This window comes from Poecilia reticulata, chromosome 12 (assembly GCF_904066995.2).
Source record: "Poecilia reticulata chromosome 12, P_reticulata-male-v2, whole genome shotgun sequence".
NCBI classification, from domain to species: Eukaryota; Metazoa; Chordata; class Actinopteri; order Cyprinodontiformes; family Poeciliidae; genus Poecilia; species Poecilia reticulata.
Window position 1 is genome coordinate 17,290,368 of NC_088841.1, and position 22,454 is coordinate 17,312,821.

Genomic DNA, 22,454 nt, shown 5'->3' on the forward strand with positions numbered 1-22,454 from the left:
ATACCACAAAATGACGGGCATAAGCTTAAACCATTAAAATTTCATTAGACTACTAGTGCTAAGCTTTATCCATCTGCTGATAACAGATTATTGTGTAAAAGACATGTAATCAACCCTTATGGCAGTAAAAGCGATGCTAGGACCATTACAAATGTCTCTTTAATTCAAAGGTTTTCTCATGTAAAGAAGTAAAAACGTTGGCACTCAGGGTTATTTGGGGCTTGGATCCTCAGCTTGTAGCAGGCCTGATAAATGTCACGCCATGCCATTTTGATGTCTCAGCAGGGTTCTTTAGGAGCAGAGAAAGGAAAACAAAATGACATGTCGGCTTTTGTGTCGAGTCAGAGAAAATCGAGGACATAAACACAAAGGAGTTCTTGCTGCTCAGCGTTCTCATAGATGCTCAACTCTGTGATTTTTATTTTCCTTCTTTTTGACACGCAATTAAATGCAAAGGCTACAGCTTTCCTATTTATGGCTGACTTCTGTTGAAGAGGTTGTAATTTTGCTAGAACACCATGTTTTGTTCCAGTACTTCACTTGCTTGGGAGTTTTCTTGTTTCCTTTTTGGTCGGTCTCTTTTCTGTAACAGCATCTGACCCACGGGGGTTGATTAGCTTTTATTGGTGTACTTCCTTGCTATCAAACCAGCTGCTTATTCTGTATTACAGCTATCACTCTTCTTACTATTTTTAAGCACAGTAAATGTACTCATAAAATAAAAAGCACAATGTTTTAAAAGTTCACCACCAGTAAGAAATTATTAATACACCCTGGTTATTTTCTTGGTAAATTTCATTTCCTGTTTTATTGCTTAATATAATGTTCTAAGAACTTTAAAACATTTAAAAAGATAAGTACAACTTGACAATGCATACATAAATGCACATGCATTTGAATATATAGCCACTTTATTACATACACTTGTTCGCGTGGGACAGCAACTGATTGGGAAAATTAGCCATGGTGGCCAGTGAGTTTCAACTTCCTCTGCAACATTCAGATGCTTGTCCAGAATTTGGCATAAAAATATGAAAACATTACTTGTTGTAATGTTTTCCTGATGGACTTTAACCACTTTGATTCGCTGGCATTGAAATGGTACTGAGTTGGTACTAAGTGAACCACGTTCATCGCTTTATGCTCAAAGTGTAATTAATTTCAAATGGCTACTTCCTGCAGGAAAAAACATGTCCATTTCACGGAGCTCATCTCCAGCTGGTGTCTTAAGCATGACTCCTCACTGCACTCCAACAGCCTTTCAATCTATTAGCACTCCTGTGGGATGTGGGATTGTCCTAATGTCATGACAACATTAGGACAATATTTAGAACGGATGTAATTTCAATATTACAAGCACAATACCAACATTTTCCTCGCTCTTCTTTTTTTTTCTCTATTGTCATAACGTCATTATCACCGATGAGCTTTTTCAGCTTAGTCACTGAGATGGTTTTTGAGACAGGAGAACAAAAATGCTGAAAGTCCAAGCAGCCGTACATAGACTTTTGGCTAGCAGAGCTTGAATGCTTGTTTCCCTTTACGTCCATTTGGCATTTTAGAAAAATGCTGACATTCTTGAGAGATAAAGATGTCTCAAACTGCTTTGTCAAAATAAAAATAATGTAAGTTCAAAATACACACTGAGGTAAAGTTATGAGTTGCTACCTAATACATATATAACAGTGTTGATATTTTTGTGATTGTTTTGTGCAAATGTATCACAGTTAGAAATTCTCCTTTACAATCTACCTACTATTAGTAGTATTATTGGTAGCAGTAATATTTTTCATATAATTGTCTCTAACACACTGATAATGTCTTCTCTTTTAGGCTTTATGCTGTTAAGTTCAGAATGCTTTAAACTTAGATAAGGTTATTAATGAGGAAAACAAAATTTAAGTGTACCTAATGAAGCAACTGGTAGAGATATATGTCGCATACACTCACACAAAAAGGTATGTTGGATGTTTAAAAAAAACAAGGCAATCGGTTAAAAACATCTGTAAGCTCAGGTTTTTATTGTAATTCTCACTTTCTTATGTATTTCTTTGCAATCTAAATTTAAAATTAGGACATCAACATTTGAATTCTGTTAAATTTACATTTTAGTCAATGCTTTATATCTCTACTTGGTTATAAGCAGGGAAATTTTATTCATCTTTTTGTGCACACAACTCAATGGGATCTAATTGCCCATTGGACATTCTGTTTTTTTAATTACATATGCATCTGCAGGAACTGACTGGATTTTTTTATTTATTTATTTTGTTCTGGATGTGCGGTAGGTTTTCAGGGTTCATTAAACTTTAGTGCTTTTTCATCTACTAAGCAACTCCTAAGTACTGTTATTCCAAATGGTCTGACTCCCTTGCTCTCGTTTAATTATAGGAGTGTGTTAGAATACGGGCTGGTAGTTCTGACCAGGCACCGCGAAATGTCTTGAAATCAAAGCGCCAATTTTAAAATTGTTCATCATGTCCTTATCAAAGCTATAAACTCAGCATCTTATTTACCCTATTTATAGAACTAAAAATAAAACATTAAGCAGATTATGCGTACATGCTGAGACTGTTGGGCAATGTTCTGTAGATGCAAAGCAGAATTCTTCAGCCTTAACAACAAATCTTTTTCTGCATTAACCATGCAGCATTTTCTAAACACTTATTTTCTTTCCTGGATTCCAGTTTCTGCTTCAATAAATAACAGAAAAACTAGAATCAGTGGTGATTACTAAGTGCTTGAGGATTAGGTTTGCTGTAATATGATCCTAATTACCATTTTGCTGAATGCACACCTATTTTTGTGCTGTCTCTAGCTTCTGCACAGTAGCATGACACTCTGGATATGTTTGCTCTCACGCAACAGTCATTAGAAGTTGCTCTCTAACAGAAGAGCAACAGACGAACAGAGGGGAAGCTAATTGACCATTAAGTCAGAGGTCTTTGTTCATTCTCTCAGCACTTCAGATAAGTATGGCTAAGTGGCTGCTTGTCTAAACATGGATGGTTATCTTTTACTAGGAAACAGCAGTCAAGTTTAATATGCCCCTCACACTGGACTATTTATTTAAATTCCTCTGGAAAGAGAGATATCAGCCTCTTTCAAGATTCCTTTGCCAATCAGGTTTGCAGTATCAAGTCCTAAGATTTTTTTGTTATTTTTTTGCAGCCTTGGACCAAATCCTTAGTTGGTCGTTTTGCCACTCTATTATATTAAGTAGAGGTGTGCCGATCGATCGGCCACCGATCATAATCGGCCGATTTCCACGGAAAAGTGTATGATAGGTGATTGCCGATCACGGTGTCTTGATGCCGATCACACAAACCGATCACCTGCATCTCATTTCGCAGCCTGCCTGTGCAGCTGGTCTCCTCTTTCCTTCACACTGCGCAAACGCGCAGCAACAAATCCTAAGCGATGTGGAACTATAACGCACTGAGTCAATGGGGACGTTTGCGTGTTGTGGCGGAAAATTGAAGCAGGTCAAAATGCATCAACACAAGGAAGCTAATACGACATAAAAACAATGCCATACTTGACAGAGTTTGGCTACATTGAGGCTCACTGCAGTAAAAAAGAAATATGGAGGATCAGATATCAGGTAAAGCAGCGCACAGCTACACTCACCCGGATTAGCATGACGGTCAGAAAGCTAAACAAATAACCCGCAAAATTATTTAAGTCTTCAAGCTGCGATGTAAGACGCTGGTTCTGCTCTTGGTGTTGAACCGCTGCTACGCGCTACAGGTAGTAATATTTGACAGACGGAGCGCCGCTTCTGCTCCACCTGGTAGTGACTCTCACACTAAACCTTTGCTTAAAGCTGCAGCATCTAACTTAAAAAAATAAATTTTACATACATATTAAAACTTTTGCTGTCCTAACATGTGACAGATAATCTCTGAAAAAATAATCGATCTCCTCCCTGTTCTGCATAATTACTCCGCTCAGTCAAAAACAGCCACTCAGAACTAGCAGTAATCAGCTAGCCGCCATGCTAACAGGAAGTTTTTATTCAGTAACTCAGGATTGTTTATTGTAATGGAACCTGTATTTGCCTTTGAATGTTAAGTTTTATACTTGAATTTTTTGGCAATGTTGTTTATTTTGACTTTTTGCATTATTTAGCCTCTTCAGAGCCTTCATATGTTTTCAGTCTGTTAAAGATAGTATTACCAATAGCAGTACAATTTGCACAATGCCTGTTTTGTTTTGTTTTCTTGGAAAAAGTTATTAAAAACAAGTTTTTGTCTAAATTAAGGTGAATTCATGGTTTCTTTTTTCACATAATGTAACCGGTAGTGCTTATGATTAAAAAAATAATAATTATGTGATCGGTATCGGTAATCAGCCGTGATCGGCCCTCATGGGTGATTGGAATCGGCAGGAAAAAACCTGATAAGCACATCTCTAATATTAAGTTTTAAAAGAGAAAATAGAGCACTAGTGTCCACACTTCAGAAGACTTATCGGTTCAAATATCCCACTGTTGTTGCTAATGAGCTCACAATAACTGCAGTTAATCATAAATTAAAAAAAAAAAATGTCATCATCATCAACTTCATTTACAAAGCCCTCAAACACCAGCTTTCAAAAATACTTTAGAGCATTTAAAAAGATCAATACAACTTAATATAATAGAATTGCTGTAAGTTAAAGCATAAAAGTAAAGTGACAATGGTAAGTAGACAATAATGTATTAATAAACTCAATTCAAAGCACAATAACACAACAGTAAAATAGCTAAAGTCAGTACCAATAAAAGTTAAGTAAATTCAAGTTTATTTCTGCACATGGAATCAGCTGTGGAAAAAAAAAAACTTTGTCTTCTAGATTTTATTGTCACAACAAGTCCTAATGATCATTAAAAACAATAAAATAAAAAAATCTCACAATAATGATGAACAGTAATAATTTCCCAGTCAGAGTTGTTGGAATCTATTGAAGTCTGCACTGGGCCAATTGGCTCCTTCACTAGTTTGACAAAATGTCCTAAAAGCTTAAGTAATGTTGAGGCATATTTTTTCATCCGATGGTTATGTTATTTTTTTTCTTTTATGTTTATAAACATTCCCAGAGGGAACTTGTCTGAGGCAGGTTTTTTCCCTGGTGGTTTTTTTCCCTCGTTCCAGTAGAGGAACGATCCAGACAGTCTCACACTCTCTTCAGTGTTTGTGATTCCCCCCCCCCCCCACTTCAACTTTTCCTTTTGAACTGATGAGCTGCCTGCCTCCTATTGGAGCTTCATACTTTGACCTGTTCAACCAGGTGTATCATTTCCAAACTCTCATTTTCTTGCAGGGTATTAATAAACCTGACTCAGTGATTTTTTTTTAACCTTAACAGTGCTTGGTAATTATTTTCCCACAACAGTAGATAGGCGGGTATGATGTCCTTACTGATGAGAAAAAGATACGGTTCTAAATTTTCCAACCTAATCATCAGTCAAAACTGGTTAAACTGAAAATTTTGCCATCACTAGTAACTTTTTTTTCTCAAAGCTGGCCATTGACTTGACCTCTAAATAATACAACTACACTGCATAAACTACTAACTACATATATATATATTTTAAATCTCATTTCAAATTATGCTCAATGAGGTCTTTAAACATTATTATTTCCTAATGAAATTGTCTTTTGGTAACATTACTTATTCAAAGGTAATTTTTTCCTAATGTGTTGGCAATCGATAACAAAATGAGGCACCATTAATCTTTGAAAAGCAAGCCCAGTTCTTAAGGAGTGTTTACTGATTTGAGTGGAGTTCTTACTCTGTGGTGGTCTTTCATCACTTCAAATAGATATGAGGCACAGGTTTCCCCAGGCTTGTGTTCAAACTGGCTCCAGATGAAATTTGTCATTTTGTTAGTGTATCACCGTGTTGAAAAATTCTGCCAACATCAGTTTCCTCCCTTCATTTATTTTATTTTTTTTAAGCAATCAAGGCTATTTCAGGATAGAAAGAGTTGGTCCTGGGTGTTTTGTTTTAAAACATTGTAATAATATTGTGTTGTAGTCCCAAAATGAGCACTTGGGTATCCTTTCACTTTTATTGTAACTTGATTATAACTTTATTGATTGTTTTGTACTAAAACTGCTCAATATCTATCAGATTATTTGCTTTAAAGTTGCATTTGGTGTGTTGCAGAAAAAAGTGCAGATCTCATTGTTCTGCTTTAAGAAAAATTTAATTAGTTCAAAATGTTAAGTGGGTGTCAAATGCATTTAGCTCAAAATCTAGTGTTCTCCACTCATTTGAAACCTGATCTCAGTTCCTCCATAATGCCTAAATCAGATCTCACTTCTTTAAAAACAACACACAAAACACAGTTTATTCCTCAATGAATCGTGCTGCCAAATTGGAAGAGAGAACGATCAAGTTATATTCACATCTTACCACATCAGCTATTATTGCAGCTGAGGTCGTCAGTGTTGCAAGTTTAGAGTTTAAAAACAAATCAGTTCCGTATCAGTCAGGAAATTATACTTCAGTCTGTCTGTCAGTTATCAGAAAGCCTTTTAATCACTGTCAGAGGTTTCATTTGAAGCGGAGTCATAGTGACATGAAGTAAGTCAGCTTTGTGGTTTGATAACGTGCCGTTTTAGCAACACTTTATAAAAACCCTCATCACCGTTAAGATGTGAGAACGTCCGAGGTTTTTTCCAGTCTTGCATCCGGTGGATTGTGTCACCACCTTTGCAACAATAAAAATTATTTTTGATGCAATAAAAGCTGAATAAAATTAGAAGTGGGATGAGCAGGCTCGCAAAGAAACATGGAGCTGTGGACGGTCTGTACGGTGGAAGAGAACACTCTGTGCTGCCAGTTTTTCCTCCTAACCCCACATTTCTTGACAATGCGTGGGGCCCCTGCACGTTGAAGATCACTTACAACAGCTGTGTCCGGGAAGACAGTTTCACAAATGTAGCTGATAATAAATAATAATCTCTGAAATCATCTCCTCTTTTTTTGTTGTTGTCTTTGCTACATTCTTTCCAACTCCCTTTTACATTGTAACATTTCTCTTTTTTTTTCTCTCTCTCTCTCTGCTAGGAATCTCCTCAGGACAGTGCAATCACCAGAGACATTAACAGGACATTCCCCGCTCATGACTATTTCAAAGACACTGGAGGAGACGGGCAAGACTCACTCTATAAGATCTGCAAGGTGGGGTTCTAGTACATGCAGACACACACAGAGGTTGTTAGTGCAGCACGAACTGTGCTCCATCATGAAACTGGCTTCATGCAGTGAACAAAGCTGCTGCAGCAGCTGCATGTCAAATGAGGAGTAAACTGTTTATTAATGCATCTGCAAAAACACATCGGAAGCTCGCACGTCTCCTTTTTGACTCATTCTAACTGCAGTTGCGCTAAAATAAAAAAAATAAAAAACTCTGATGTGCCAATCTCTTCCTAATTCTGGGAGGTGCTATCTAAGGAAGATGCTGATGCGATCAGAAGTATTTTGCACTTTTCAGGTAAAGAATGAGGCCCTTTTATTCTATATTTCATACGCAATCCAGACGTAGGGGTGAGTTTCTCTTCGAACTTAGCGAATGCACATGAATGCCACACCAACCACATGTATTGTAACCACGTTAAATATGCATTAAAAACCTGAAAATATTTGTAATCTCACACTGAAATGTTGAACATGTTCTTAACCGTTGTTGCTTGATTACATTTTTGAAATTGGCAAAAAAAAAATTCATGTTCAGAAATTGAATTCAGTTCAGTTTAAAAACTCTTTATCTCAAACAGAAATCATATGTAGTAACTCATATAATCCAAATATCTCCAATTCTTTGTATGTATTTGTTTTATCTCTACTATGGACCTTTTCATGTGTCTGGACTGATGATATGATAATGACGAGGATAAAAAAAAACCAGCAATAGTAGCAAAATGTATTTGTGAGATTGTTTTCTAAACTTCATCAGCAGTAATACGTTGCTTCTACAGATTACCTCTTTAAAAGAAATTGGCAATAAAATATGTAGAATACATATTCAAATTGACAAAATACTCAATAAAGAGAGTAAATAATAATAAAAAAAGACCAAACTATAACATTTTCTTAAAGTGAAAATTGTGCTTACAGCTAACGTGGAAATGAAAACATATAAACAGTGAGAATTGCTAATACCTTGTGTATTAATTACTTCTGTCTGATTCAGACTGGGCGGTTTGTCGAGTTCATGAAGTCTGGGAAATCTAAACGAGTTTCTCTTTGAACACATGAAACAAGAATCAAAGTACAGTTAGCCTCTGCAGAAGAGCACAGGAACATCTTGCAACTTGACAGCGTCGCCGTATTTTACCGAGTTTTTCTTATCAGTTAACACCATCGTCAATTATGCCTTTATTATAAAAATGTGCTTCATGGTGAAGACATGCAGTCTGTTCAGTGATCTGAAACAATTAAGCATGACAAGAAAGCCAGAGACATCTGTAAGGGAGCAAATACTATTTCACGGCAGCGCTGTAGTAATGTAGTACTACTGACTGCAGCCTTTTTACACTTTTCAGTTTAATGTCATTCATTATGCATAGCTCTAGTGAGGGCATTCATCTACTCTCAGACAAGCAGCTCCTGAGGTGCATTTGAATAATTCACAGGTTTCTGCCTTTGCTGTTTGTATTGATTCACATTTTATATTTTTGACTTTTGCTCATTATTTGTGTTTCTGGTTCAGTAGGCCACTACAGGCCCATTTTCCCCCCCAATTCTGTCGTATCTTATTCCCAGCTTGAATAAATATTAATATTTCTTCTGAGCATCTTCTGTGAGTCTATTTAACTGTATCCAGACATCATGATTCATTCATGACTTATTACTTGACTTCACTGTCAATACATAACAAGATTGAGTTTTATATTTTGAATGTTAATTGTCATTTGTTATTTTAAGAATTTGATTTTGCTGATATTGTAGCTTTTGAAATCAATATTTCGTGTTTAATTGAATTAGTTTCTGTAATGAACAATTTGGACATGTTTAGGATAACTTGCAGTACATGATTTGAAGTTCCAGTTTTTCTTTACATTCTTGCTTCTCCAAATACAGATCTGATACAAATAGACTTGTGTAAATTTCCTTTTTTTTTTTTTACTTTCAACTTGTGAAGTTGTTTTTATTTCACTTTGAAAAGCCTTTACTAACTATATGTCTTTGGTCTTTCATATTGTCCAGGCTTATTCTGTTTATGATCAGGAGATTGGCTACTGCCAGGGACAATCCTTCCTGGCTGCAGTGCTGCTGCTGCACGTGAGTTGACACAAGCAGCACAATCCAGACATCGCCAAGCAACAATTTACATACTTTTGACACTGAATTTACAGAAGTTAGATCAAATTTTTAACAATATTTTTATTTGCACACATTTTTGTGTGATATTCAGAGTTTTCTACCTACTCATTGTGGTTCGCAGCCTATTTATAGTGGAATGCAGAAACAGCACAGCACTGCCACCTTGTGGCAGTGTTTTCCAGGATTGGATTAAAAGTTACGAGGGGAGGAAAAATGTCAGACTTTACTACTTATTTAATAAATGTTACGTTTGTCCATTCATACATCACATACTTACAGTTTGGACATTTTATTTTAGTATTTTCAAGGACTTAAAAAGTATGGAAAATGAAAATATATTTTTTGAAATTTTATATATTTTTTTACTTTATTCCCTATACTATTATGTAAATGTCCTCTCCTACCTTCCACTTGTCCTCATTCCTTCCATATTTGTGTCCAACCCCTGTCTATCCATACTTGTTTACCTCCTGCAGTAATTCCTTGTTTCCTTCTTTTCTTTCTTGTGTTATCTTCCCTACCCTCTATGTCCTTGTATATTTCCTTTGTGTCCTCCTTCTTTCCATCGGTGCTACTGTGTCCTTCCTTTCTTCCCTTACTTGTATCCTACCTACCTTCTGCCCTTGTATTCTTTTTTCCTTCTAGTTTTTTTTTTGTTTCTGCAGGTTCCATATAAAATCTTCACTGTATAAATATGTATCATAAATACAGTCAGTAACTTTTATTTTAAAATGAAGATCTATCTTTGAGAACCGTGCATAGCGGAATTTTGGAAACGTTTATTTTATTTTTTTAACTTCAAATATGTTGGAACCTTGGTCTGTAGTTTTTGGAGGTTCAATACTTAAAGCCTTACTACTGCAGAAGCCGCTAATTCACAGTGAAATGTTTTATTTGGGACTTTGGGAAAATTCAAAGGTATTAGAGACTCATAACTGGATCTTGTGTTTTTCTGTAGATGCCAGAGGAGCAAGCTTTCAGTGTTCTGGTGAAGATCATGTTTGATTACGGGCTCAGGGACCTGTTCAAACAGAACTTTGAAGATCTGCACTGCAAGTTCTTCCAGCTTGAAAGACTCATGCAGGTTTGTGCGTCACATTTGCATATCTCGGGCTGTGTTTCCCACAATCTTGTGACTGGTTTTGATGGCATTTACTCCCTTGAGCTGGTTTTTTTTTTCTTTTTCTTTTTTTATTGCTGTCGTCTCCATCCTCTGTTTAATGCTGTTCCCCTCTTCTGTCTGTCTGTTTCTGTTTTCTTTGGTGTTCATCAGGAGTACATACAAGATCTGTACAACCATTTCCTGAATGTGGGTCTGGAGGCTCATATGTACGCTTCCCAGTGGTTCCTAACTCTCTTCACAGCCAAGTTTCCTCTTTACATGGTCTTCCATATAATCGACCTGCTACTGTGTGAGGTGGGTAGCAAAAGAAACTCCATAGTAATAACAGACCAGAGATGTTAGGAGAAACTGCATTGGTCTTGCAGGATTGTTTTAGCTACAAACAGAAAAACTGCAGCCATAGGCCAGATTTTATTGATTTTCTTAACAGCGACTTTCTCATTTATAGTTAGCATAAAAAAGTCTTAAAAACCTCCAGGGATCAGCTAGACACACATGCAAAAATCTGATCTCTTTTTGGTGTGACAGTTTGCTACTTTAATTATCAGTAAGCTGTTTTTACAAGATGCAAAATAAAAGTTTTAAAAAATATTTTTGTATTTTTTTTAATGTAGTAAAACTTTGTTTCACTGTCACTGGCCCTGCCATGCCTGACATAACTTTGATCAAGTGACATTTCAGGGAAGAAGGCTAGAAAAAAACATGTTAAGTGCGGTTCGTGTTTCTTCTTGCATTACGCAGTTAAGCTCAAAATCATTCAGACCATCCCAAGATTTTGAGCTCATCATTAAAGATAAATTGTCAAAATGCTGAAACATGCAAAAAGCTAGTAATCAGTTATAAGAAGAGATTACTGTAAACCTAATTGAATTTTTGTTTTGTTTTGTTTTTTTCAATATAAAATTGAAGTGACTTTTTCGTGTGACAGTTTGTTACTGTCACACATTTGATCCCAGATGCATTGTTTCATCATTAGTGGTTTGTGAAATCAAAAGCTTATTACAGGTATAACTTGATGATGTGTGATGCTTTAGAACTAGGAAATATTTTAAGGTCCTATACAGTGGGGTGAATTAGAAGGAATTTTTTTTACATTTCCAAAAATTCAATACCAAAGCAGTTGTTCCCAACAAATTTTTAAATTAAAGAAAACATTTTGTTCTTGTTCTGCACTTTTAATCAAATTAATAATTTCATAAACTCTTTCAGACCAACTAAACCTTGGATTTTTTTTCAGGGTATTAGTGTGATCTTCAATGTAGCCCTGGCCCTTTTGAAGGTAAGAATTGACAAACAAAAATTCCATCACTAGTAAGGTTTGCAAGCATAAACAAAAAAGTTAGAACAGAATAGCCAAGCTTTAGGGAAAAGTCATTGTTTTGCGTTCTAGTGGATGGAGTGAACATACTTGTTAAAGATTTGCCTCCAAAGTTTAATTTCCTCTTCTTCCAATAGCACAAAAAAGTGTAGTAGCAGTTTTTAATTTGGTATTTCAAGTCTCTGTTTCATTAAACATCTCGTCTTTTTCCTCAGACTTCAAAAGACGATCTACTGCAGACGGACTTCGAGGGCGCGCTCAAATTCTTTCGCGTCCCCGTCCCGAAAAGGTACCGCTCCGAAGAAAATGCCAAGAAACTGATGGAGCTGGCTTGTAGCATGAAGGTGAGTTTAAATGACCAAAGTGGCTTACGGTGCAGATCAAGTATAGATAATTCAAAGTGCTATCTGTACTCTTATTTGAATTTTTAACCTTTGTTTCATTGTACATAACCTGTGAAATCTAGCAATGCTGCTCAAATACCACAGGGGGTCACTGTTGAGCTTCGTCATGACTAACATAAAAGCAAGAAACACACCAAACACATGTCCCTCCCGTTAAACACTCACACCTGTTTCCTGACCTGATTTGAGCAGTCTGGCCCAGTTTAGAGGATCTGACTTTGAAGGTAACTTTGGACAGGAACATTTCTTTCCACAAACTCTGTAAGGAAGCCAACTCCAAGAAAGATTTTAACTTTTTTGCTCTTGAGGTGAGCTGCAAGAGGAGCCACCCTCCAAAGCTCTTCTAGCAGAGGAAGTAAATCATACCTAACCAAAGCAGCTGTGCAGCTCTGAAGATGCTCCAGTATCCGTCATGAAGGCATCGATTCTGAGAATAAATCAAAATGAGCTCAAGAAGACTCTGATATGGGAAGAAGCGCGCGATAAAATCAAATATTTACAAATTCTATCATTTCCAAATTAGATGTTATTGGTTTGGTAAATGTAAATTGTCATTTTTATTAAACACACTGATGTAGTTCTTTGCGCAGTGTGTCAAGTTGTTGGATACATTCACCTTTGTCCTCGATTGTGGTTTGGTAATCTGAGAACTGCAGTGGGATTAAATGGACGGATTATCGTTTACCTTACTGAATGTTTATGCCTTCTGACTGAATCACTTCTTGGTGTTTGTCAGATGCCATGATATGTTCCATCCATCCATTTTCTTCAGACCCTTGTCCCTTTGTGGGGTCGGGAGGGTTGCTGGTGCCTATCTCCAGCTAACGTCCCGGGCGAGAGGCGGGGTCACCCTGGCAGGTCGCCAGACTGTCACAGGGCAACACAGAGATACACAGGACAAACTAACATGCACACACACAACCACACCTAGGGGCAATTTAGACAGACCAGTTAACCTGACAGTCATGTTTTTGCACTGTGGGAGGAAACCGGAGTACCTGGAGAAAACCCACGCATGCACAGGGAGAACATGGAAACTCCATGCAGAAAGACCGGGGCCGGGAATCGAACCCAGAACCTTCTTGCTGCAAGGCAACAGCTCTACCAACTGCTCCACTGTGCAGCCCGCCATGATATGTTTTTATAGTTAAATAGATCATAATTGTTCACCATGTTTTGAATTTTTCTATAGTTTCATTCTTCCACATGACCAATTGGACTAGAACTACATAAAAATGTTGAACTACCAAAGGTGCTGTCGACCTTTTGAGAAATCAAATTTTTGGACGATTTAACACCTCTTTATATAGATGCAGGTTTTAAAAACGGACTTAATAAATGATATGAGCTTCATGCCATTGCAAGCTTTAAGTCATTTTGAGAGCTAAAAAAACTAAATAAAAGTGTTACTATTAAAAAACAAAATAGGTAAAGTAGGTATAAAATAGGTTTTGAATTGAATAAAAAAAGTCAATAAATCTGTGAATAAATCATTAGTATATGCAGGTATATGGTAATATTTGGTATTCTAAACTGCAATTTCTTGCAGAAAGTGACTTTTTGACTCCTTCCTCACTTTAAGTTTTATACTGAGAATTGAGATGTTAGTAATTCTGCTTGAACAAAAACAGTATTAAAGAGCTCCGACCTTGTCCTCGACAAGGTTTTTACCTAAAAAGTCATCCACATGATTGGCATGCAGGTCAGAAAATGTGGACATTTGTGGAGGAATTGGATTTAAATAGGAATGAATTACTCTCTTGTTATATTTTCAGGTAGTGAACTGCAACATTATTTACTCTGCAAAAACAATTTTGTGTAGAAGCGATGTTGAAATAATTATTTTTAATGCTTTAAGTAGGAAGTGGAGATGCAGGAATTCACCTTGAAATCAAACTGAAAGTCAACAACAAATATGAACCTCCAATAATTTATAAAAAGAACAATCCTTAATATATTTTGGTGAACAAATGAAATTAAATGTGCATTAAATTAGAATGAGAACTGGGTTGAACGGCAGCAGCTATTTATTTCAATCAGAACGTGGTCACTTGCATATTTTTCAGGGCAAATGCACTTATAAAGCATAACTAGTAAAGCAAAAAGGAAAGTGAAAATGAGTTTCATTTCAGTTTTTATTGTTTCTTGGGATTCCTTCCGAGAGACATGTTCCTCATGTCTGGTGGCCTTTACGTCTGTAAATCTGCAGTATGCAAATTGCCCAGAAGATAGCTATAAATATGTAAGTCTCTCTATAGATATGCAGATTAGTTCTGATCAGTATTATAAAAATATATATATATTTGATGTGTTCTGAGCAGGAACAACAGGCAGTGGGTCATTCAACAAAAACACTTTTAATGAACAGGTGCTTCCAAGTCTGATTTTGGATAAGTCACTGAATGTCATCGGAAACAAAAAACACAGTAAAGAAAAGATGAACACTTCAACCCTCTCAAAAAAAAAATAAAAATACTGTAGATTGGGCAAAGCCTGTGATAAACTGTAAGGTAACAAGGGATGTTTATTCATATGAACATCAGCTTCAAGCTACACTGCGTATGTAATGCAATGTTGTTTTAAGCTAATTAGAGAAAATGACAAAAACCCTGATCAGATTTTCTGCTTTAATCTTGGACAAAACTATTGTTTCACATGTTTTACCGACCCAAATGAAACAATGCCGCCTGAAAAAAAACCAAAAAAAAAACCAACAGCCCTAGGTATGAACCTTTCCACCCTCCTTCTGCAGCACCCCGTTCCTTTGTTTCCACAGTCTTTCTGTTGATTCAGCTTTTGCTTCTCTTCTGAGATCTCATTATCAGCACACGCTGCTGTTTAACAGTAACCTCAGGTGCTATTGGAGCACTTTCCTATAAATAACATTCCACATTTTCAGTCTTGCTTCATTTGTTTCAAAGTTTAAGCTCCAGTTAACTTTTCCTTGACATCACGGGCTAAGGCTTTGCTGCTTCTAACTTGTGCTGAATATTTACACGTGTGTAGCTTTTTGGGTTTTTTAGTTTCTGTTAAGTTCAGGGAGACTGCATCTGTTGGCAGGTTTATGAAAATAATTAACAGGGATCTTTGTCTGTGCACCATCACTGTAACTAAACTAGGACTGTAACGAGTCACTGCATGATTCAAGGATTTCGATTCTTAAAATTCCTCGAGGCAAATTATCTGCCTCGAGGCTTCATTAAGTTATGTTTTAGTATTTATCACACTGTTTTCTCAATGGTCTGTCCTCAAACACCTCAGTAGGAAACATCCACTACATTCATCAAGTTTGTTAATAATAATAATAATAATAATAATAATAATAATAAAGCTTGATACACTGAAATATGTATTTTATAAAACTTTTTTTACATACTTGAGATTGAAAGTGAATTGTATTATGGTGTTTACCAATGTCTGAACTTAAGGTTGGTTTTTAATTTTTAAAAGTTGGTGTAAAATTAATTAAAGGAGGCATGTACTGCAAACATAAAAAAATGATGAAACACGTTAATAGAAAAAACGTTCGTTATGTCCCAGAACATTTGAGTTCTTGCTTTTATCTGTCTTTTAAATACCTACAGAAACTGAAAGTTTCTTTGACTTCTATATTTCCTCTCTGAAGGACAGAAGTGCTGTTAGTTCGACATGACAGCCATTTATGACATATTCGCTGATATGATTGGGTTTTTGAGTTTCCGAACACCCGATTGCCGACTTAAAATTCAAAAATTGTCTGATTTAGGCCTCCTCATTCCCGTCAAGTTAGCTGGTTAAATGAATATTGTTTTCTTCTTCAATGTTTTCAGTTGCTAAGCATTTGTTTTTCTGTCTCATTTTGCTTTAAAAAAAAAAAGATAAGTCAGAAGAAGCTGAAGAAATTTGAGAAGGAGTACCACACCATACGGGAGCAGCAGGAGCAACAAGAAGCCCCCATTGAGAGATATGAGGTAGAAATACACACAGAAGGCATGAAACATTTATCCCGGAATAAACTGTCAATGTTGTCTCCTTTTATACCAAAACATTTGACCTACAAAAGCATCTTCTTGCTGGCTTTATGTCAGCTTTCAGTTTTCAGTCGGTCGTTAATGATATACAAACAAGTTATGTTTTAAACAGTGCAGTGTCCTCTTTCACTATATTTTAACTTCAGTAAACTTTATAGTTCTCTAAAAAAAAAAAAAAACAAACTGACCCAGTAGCAGCAGATTACACATTCAAATGACACTCTTTATGATTAACTTGTTTTCCCCGTTCTGCTGTCTCATGACTTTTTCTTCCTCTTTTTCTAATGACTCTTCCCTTCTCTGTCTGTTCTCTTCTGTTTCACTTTTCTACTCCTTGGTGTTTTTATCATTTACCTTTTTTTCTCATATTCACTTCTTTTTTTTCTTTCTTTTTTCTCTCGTTCTCTTTTCTCCCTCTCTTCGTGTGTCCAGCGGGAGAATCGGCGTTTGCAAGACGCCAACATGCGTTTGGAGCAGGAGAACGACGACTTGGCACACGAACTAGTGAGCAGCAAGATAGCTCTTCGGAAAGATCTGGACAATGTAAGCCGGCAGAAAAATATGTGTGATGGGATTTGCTCTGTTTAGCAGAGGTAATAAATGTGTGGCAGAGTCACAGCACAAGTGTTGCTGTTATTTCTTGTCTTAGGACCTGCACAGATTTATGCACAGGGTTTTTGTTGACCTACCTTTAAAAATAGAGCAGGTAAAAAGGAAAGTAGGATGTCAGGGACCAGACAGTACAAATGCAGACCACAGGTGTTGAATTCAAAAAGGTGGGTTTTTATTTACCCAAAACTATGAACAAAAGGTTAACATAGCATTTAAATAGGCATGCTAATAAAAGAGGTCAACATAAATTACAGAACTCAAGACATAACTGACGCAACAACAAAACTGACCTGCTCACATAAGACACAAGGGGATTTAAATACAAGTTTAGCTAAACTATGAAGACACAATAGGGGAAAACAAAATGGCTGCCAATCCAACAACTAACCCAAACAATAAAATAAACCCACAAACCCCCCGCCCCCAGCATGACGCAGGTGGTTCAGTCCAATAAGGCCATGAGATGTATATCAGGAACCTCAGCCCTTTGCCACTCCTTTGGTCCAGAGAGGGGAGCCCAAACACCCAGGTAACTCAAACAAAGAAAACAATATTAATACAACATAATTAAATTTCAACCCTGCATTGTTAACATGTGTGCACTCCATATAAACATTGCAAGGTGGAAGACAGAAAATAAAGGATAATTAAACAACAAAAACTAAAGTGAAAGCCAACTTATGATGAGGCGTGGACCTTACCCTGTGTGGCTGGCCGTCACACACCCCCCCTCTTCAGGACTCTCGGTGATGCAGCGAGAGAGATAGTCAGCAGTGATGTTCTCCTTTCCTGGTATGTGGCGCACAGTGAACTGGAACGGTTGTAAGGCCAGGTACCAACGGGTAATTTGCCCATTTGTGTCCTTCATCTTCTTAAGCCACTGTAGCGCTTTATGATCCGTCTCCAATGTGAAGTCTCTTCCCAACAGGTAATAACGGAAGGAGTCTAGAGCCCATTTGATGGCCAACGTCTCCTTTTCCACTGTGGAATAGCGAACCTCCCGTGGAAACAGCTTCCGGCTGACGTATGCCACTGGACGACGGCCTCCCGTTGTTTCCTGAAGGAGCACAGCTCCCAGACCCTTATCTGAAGCATCAGTCTGTAATGTAAACCCTTCTTCAAAGTTAGGACTGTATAATACAGGTTGCTTACTTAACGACTGCTGGATGGCATAGAATGCCGCCACTGCCTCCTCGGTCCACTGCATCTGATTGGGAGAGCGGGTTCCCGTCATGTTTGTGAGCAGAGCCGCCCTGCTGGAAAACTGGGGAATAAAGTGACGGTAAAACCCAGCCATGCCCAGGAAAGATCTTAGTTGCTTCCTTGTTTGGGGCAGTGGGCATGATTCCAGTGCCTTCACTTTATTCATTTGTGGCCTGATAACCCCTTTGCCAATGACATGCCCAAGGTATTCTGTCTCAGCAGCAGCAATGGTGCATTTTGACACGTTCACAGTCAACCCTGCATGCTTGAAGAGAACCCATGACAAGGCGCAGATGTTCCAGATGTTCCTCCCAGGTAGTACTATGAATGACAATATCATCCAAGTAAGCAGCAGCAAAATCAGAGCAGTTATGCAATACTTGGTCCATTAGCTGTTGAAAAGTGGCTGGAGCTCCATGTAACCCAAATGGTAAGACTGTAAAATGGAACAGACCCCATGGAGTCCTGAAGGCAGTGTATTCTCTGGACCGTTTAGTGAGGGGGACCTGCCAATAGCCCTTACACCGGTCCACAGTAGTCAAGTAGTTCGCTTTTCCCAGGAGGAGTCAAACAAAGATATAGAATTTAGGTATCTGAAATCAATACAGAACCTAATGCTTCCATCCTTCTTAGGCACCAACACCACTGGATTACACCATTCACTTTTAGATGTTTCAATGATCTTTAATCGTAGCATCATGTCAACTTCAGTCTTTAATGAAGATAACAGGCGCTCTGGAATTCTATAGCTTAATTGCCTTACAGTAGCACCTTGTCGTACTACAATGTCATGTTCCACCACACTTGTTCTTCCTGGGTTCTGGTAAACACTGCAGAGTTACAGAGTTCTCTCACCTGTTGCTGCTTGTCCCGGGGTAGATGGCCAAGATCCAAATCTAGAGAGGTAGAAGTTGGCAAATATTGCTCGTCCACTTCATCCTCTTCCGCCACCCTCCGTATGAGCAGTGCATCTGCTTTGTGTTCAACCCGCTGCACCCACTCCTTTAGCAAGTTTATATGCAAAACCCTGCTGGGCCGCAACTGTCCTGGGGTGGATACTTCATAAGTGGTTGGCCCCATTTTCCTCATAACTTCATATGGCCCTTGCCACTTAGCCAACAGTTTGCTGGCATCACTGGGAAGGAGTACAAGTACTTTTTGTCCTGGCTCAAATGAGCGATGCCGAGCAACTTTATCATACCATGTCTTCTGCTGCTGCTGAGCCTTTGACATGTGTGATTGGGCCAGCTCACTCATTTTCTCCAACCGCTCTCTCATCTGAATAACATAAGACAAAATGTTATTGGGTCCTGCCATAGTCTTCTCCCCCTCCCAAATCTCTCTTAACAGAGAGAGAGGGCCACGAACATCATAGCCATACAATAACTCAAAGGGAGAGAAACCAGTGGAGGCTTGGGGAACTTCCCTATAGGCAAAAAGAAGATATGGCAGCAACTGATCCCAATCTGTACCCCGGTCATTGACAAACTTTCTGAGCATTTGTTTCAGAGTTTGGTTAAAGCGTTCTGTTAGCCCCTCAGTTTGAGGATGGTATGGGGAAGGCCTCAGACTCCGGATGCCCAACAGTTGGTATACTTGTTTCAATAGAGTGGACATAAAATTTGTTCCTTGGTCTGTTAGTATTTCTCGAGGAAACCCAACCCTTGAAAATAACTGCACAAGGCAAGATGCAATGGGTCTGGCCTTTATAGATTTTAAAGGAAAAACTTTAGGGTATTTTGTTGCATAATCTGTTACGACCAGCATGTAGCGATTACCCGCTGGACTCCTCTCCACAGGCCCTACAATGTCCATTCCTAGACGCTCAAAAGGGACACCATTGATTGGGAGGGGCTGGAGTGGAGCTCTGGGAGGAATTTTAACAGAGGTCTTCTGACACTCTGGACAACTCTTGCAAAATTGAGCTACATCTTTACTTAGACTCGGCCAGTAAAATTGGTATTTTATGCGAGCTGTGGTTTTGTGCTTACCCAGGTGGCCAGCCCAGGGAGTCGAATGCCCCAAGGTGATGATGGCACTTCTCACCTGTTGGGGAACCACTAGCTGCAACACTGACCCCTGCTGGTGATAGAGTATGTCATTTTGCACGATGTACTCCATATCCTTATAATCCAGCTCCACTCCAGGTTTCTGTAACTTTACCATCTGGAAAAGAGGTGACAGAGACTGATCAGCCTTCTGGAGTTCACCAATATCACGTGGAATATCAAACCCACATGGTGGCAATGCTGGTTCAGTAGCCATTGGTGTATCCCCCAATGAAAATTGAAGTCTCTCCCGCCTCTTTTGTCTGCGGGTCTTCCGTGGTTTTTCTGCAGTAGTTTCCAACTCCTCATTGAAAAAGGGCAGGGCACTCAGCATGTCTGTGTGGGTGTCGGTTCGCTTAGCCTGGGCTCTGGTAACAACTAAGTTAGTCTCCTGAATCTGATCAGCCTCCAACAGAGCAAACAGTACGGGAAAGTCACGCCCGAGCACGACAGAATAAGGCAAGCCGTCAACCACACCCACATTCATTAGATACATTTGGTCTTTAACCTTAATGTGTATGTCAGTTGTTGGATAACTTTTCTCATCTCCATGGACACAGCAGATTGAAATTGTGTCCTGTATCTGAACATTCGGTGGAGCAAAATCTGCATGAACAAGCGACCGCGAACTCCCTGAATCCAGAAGGGCCAGGAGTTCAATCCCATCCACTTCAACTCGGCTCATTTTGACTGTCTTGTCTCCCTGCAGGTCTGCATTAACTTTAGCCCGAGGGCCAGAACACATTTGGACCATTTTAGTTGAATTTCTTGGACACCTAGGCTTGGTATGGTCTTCTAATCCACATAGGTAACAGACAATCCTCTTACCAGAGATCTTTGAAAGGTTAGTGGAGGGATGATCCTGCAGTTGCTGGGGCTTACTAGCAGTCATGTTTGCCGCCTCCAGATGATGCTGGGGGATACTCCGGACGTCTCGTGGGGTTTTCCACATATTATGACTCCAGGCTTGTCCCTTCCTTCTTGCAGCCACAAAGACATCCGCCATTTCGGCCGCTCTCATTGCTGATTCAGGATTATGCTCTCGGATCCAAACCTGGAGCTCCGGAGACAACATCCTCAGAAACTGCTCCAAGATTATCATTTCACTAATATCATGGACGGTTTTACCCCTTGGCTGAATCCATTTCCCATAGAGTTCCTTCAGCCTCGCATATAACTCACGAGGACTTTCATCTGGCTTGACCTCCAAAGACCTAAATTTTTGTCTATAGGATTCAGGGTTAATGTCATACTTTAACAGAATGGCAGATTTGACTTTATCATAATCTAATGAGTCATCAATGTTCATATGTACGTAGGCACCTCTGGCTCTGCCAGTGAGCAGGGGTATCAGACGAAAAACCCAGTCTGCTTTCTGCCACCAATAAGCTGCAGCCATACGTTCAAAGGTAACCAAAAAATGTTCAATATCATCATCTTCAGTTAACTTCTCCAGTCTGCCCTCGATTTGTGGAGAGAACCAATTAGCAGATGAAATTGTTGGACTGGGACTAGCTGATACCGCCTCAGCCCGGGCCTGCTGAGCAGAGGTAGAAGGCTGATTATCAGACCCAGCTGCAGGAGGTTCTAATTGAGATTGCTGTTCAATCTCTGACTGCAGACGGTTAAACTGATGTTGAAGGGCTTTAAATCGTTGTTCCTGTCGTGCATTTACATCACTCTGTTTGGCATCTCGGACATCCTGTTGCCCCATATGGGTCTGCAGCATAGTCATCAGGTCAGACAGAGTTGGTTGTATTTGCTGCTCCTCCATGCTTTCAGTGACCCCCTCAGCTTCATTTTCCTCCTCTTCACCGAGCGGCTGAACAGATCCCTTTTTCTTGTCACTCCTGAGACCACGAGACATCCTCCTATGTAAAAAGTAGGGGAGAACGCAAAATTCCAAAAAAAATTGTGAAAAGAAAAAAGAAAAAAAAACACCTGTGTCTAGTACTGCATAAATCCCACTTCTGACACCAATTGTCAGGGACCAGACAGTACAAATGCAGACCACAGGTGTTGAATTCAAAAAGGTGGGTTTTTATTTACCCAAAACTATGAACAAAAGGTTAACATAGCATTTAAATAGGCATGCTAATAAAAGAGGTCAACATAAATTACAGAACTCAAGACATAACTGACGCAACAACAAAACTGACCTGCTCACATAAGACACAAGGGGATTTAAATACAAGTTTAGCTAAACTATGAAGACACAATAGGGGAAAACAAAATGGCTGCCAATCCAACAACTAACCCAAACAATGAAATAAACCCACAAACCCCCCCTCCCCCAGCATGACGCAGGTGGTTCAGTCCAATAAGGCCATGAGATGTATATCAGGAACCTCAGCCCTTTGCCACTCCTTTGGTCCAGAGAGGGGAGCCCAAACACCCAGGTAACTCAAACAAAGAAAA

General features: G+C 38.7%; 2 protein-coding genes across 4 annotated transcripts in view; one reads left to right on the forward strand and one right to left on the reverse strand.

Moving 5' to 3' along the window:
• rabgap1 (RAB GTPase activating protein 1) overlaps positions 1-22,454 on the forward strand; it is a 75,259-nt gene that overhangs the window by 37,349 nt on the left and 15,456 nt on the right. For 2 of the 3 annotated variants that reach the window (XM_008424026.3, XM_008424027.3), the window contains 8 exons: positions 7,060-7,173; positions 9,202-9,276; positions 10,277-10,402; positions 10,592-10,735; positions 11,679-11,720; positions 11,975-12,103; positions 16,021-16,113; positions 16,606-16,716. In XM_008424026.3, coding sequence (XP_008422248.1) covers positions 7,060-7,173; positions 9,202-9,276; positions 10,277-10,402; positions 10,592-10,735; positions 11,679-11,720; positions 11,975-12,103; positions 16,021-16,113; positions 16,606-16,716 — 834 coding nt within the window. Of the gene's footprint in view, positions 1-7,059; positions 7,174-9,201; positions 9,277-10,276; positions 10,403-10,591; positions 10,736-11,678; positions 11,721-11,974; positions 12,104-16,020; positions 16,114-16,605; positions 16,717-17,212; positions 17,315-22,454 lie in introns of those variants that run through there. The other variant, XM_081613333.1, reaches the window with a different exon arrangement.
• On the reverse strand, positions 18,769-21,006 carry LOC103473638 (uncharacterized). Its single transcript, XM_008424025.3, has 2 exons — positions 20,035-21,006; positions 18,769-19,266 (listed from the first exon to the last, which is right to left on the reverse strand). The coding sequence occupies exons 1-2, from the start codon at positions 20,986-20,988 to the stop codon at positions 18,769-18,771; spliced, it is 1,452 nt and encodes a 483-aa protein (XP_008422247.2). The 5' UTR covers positions 20,989-21,006.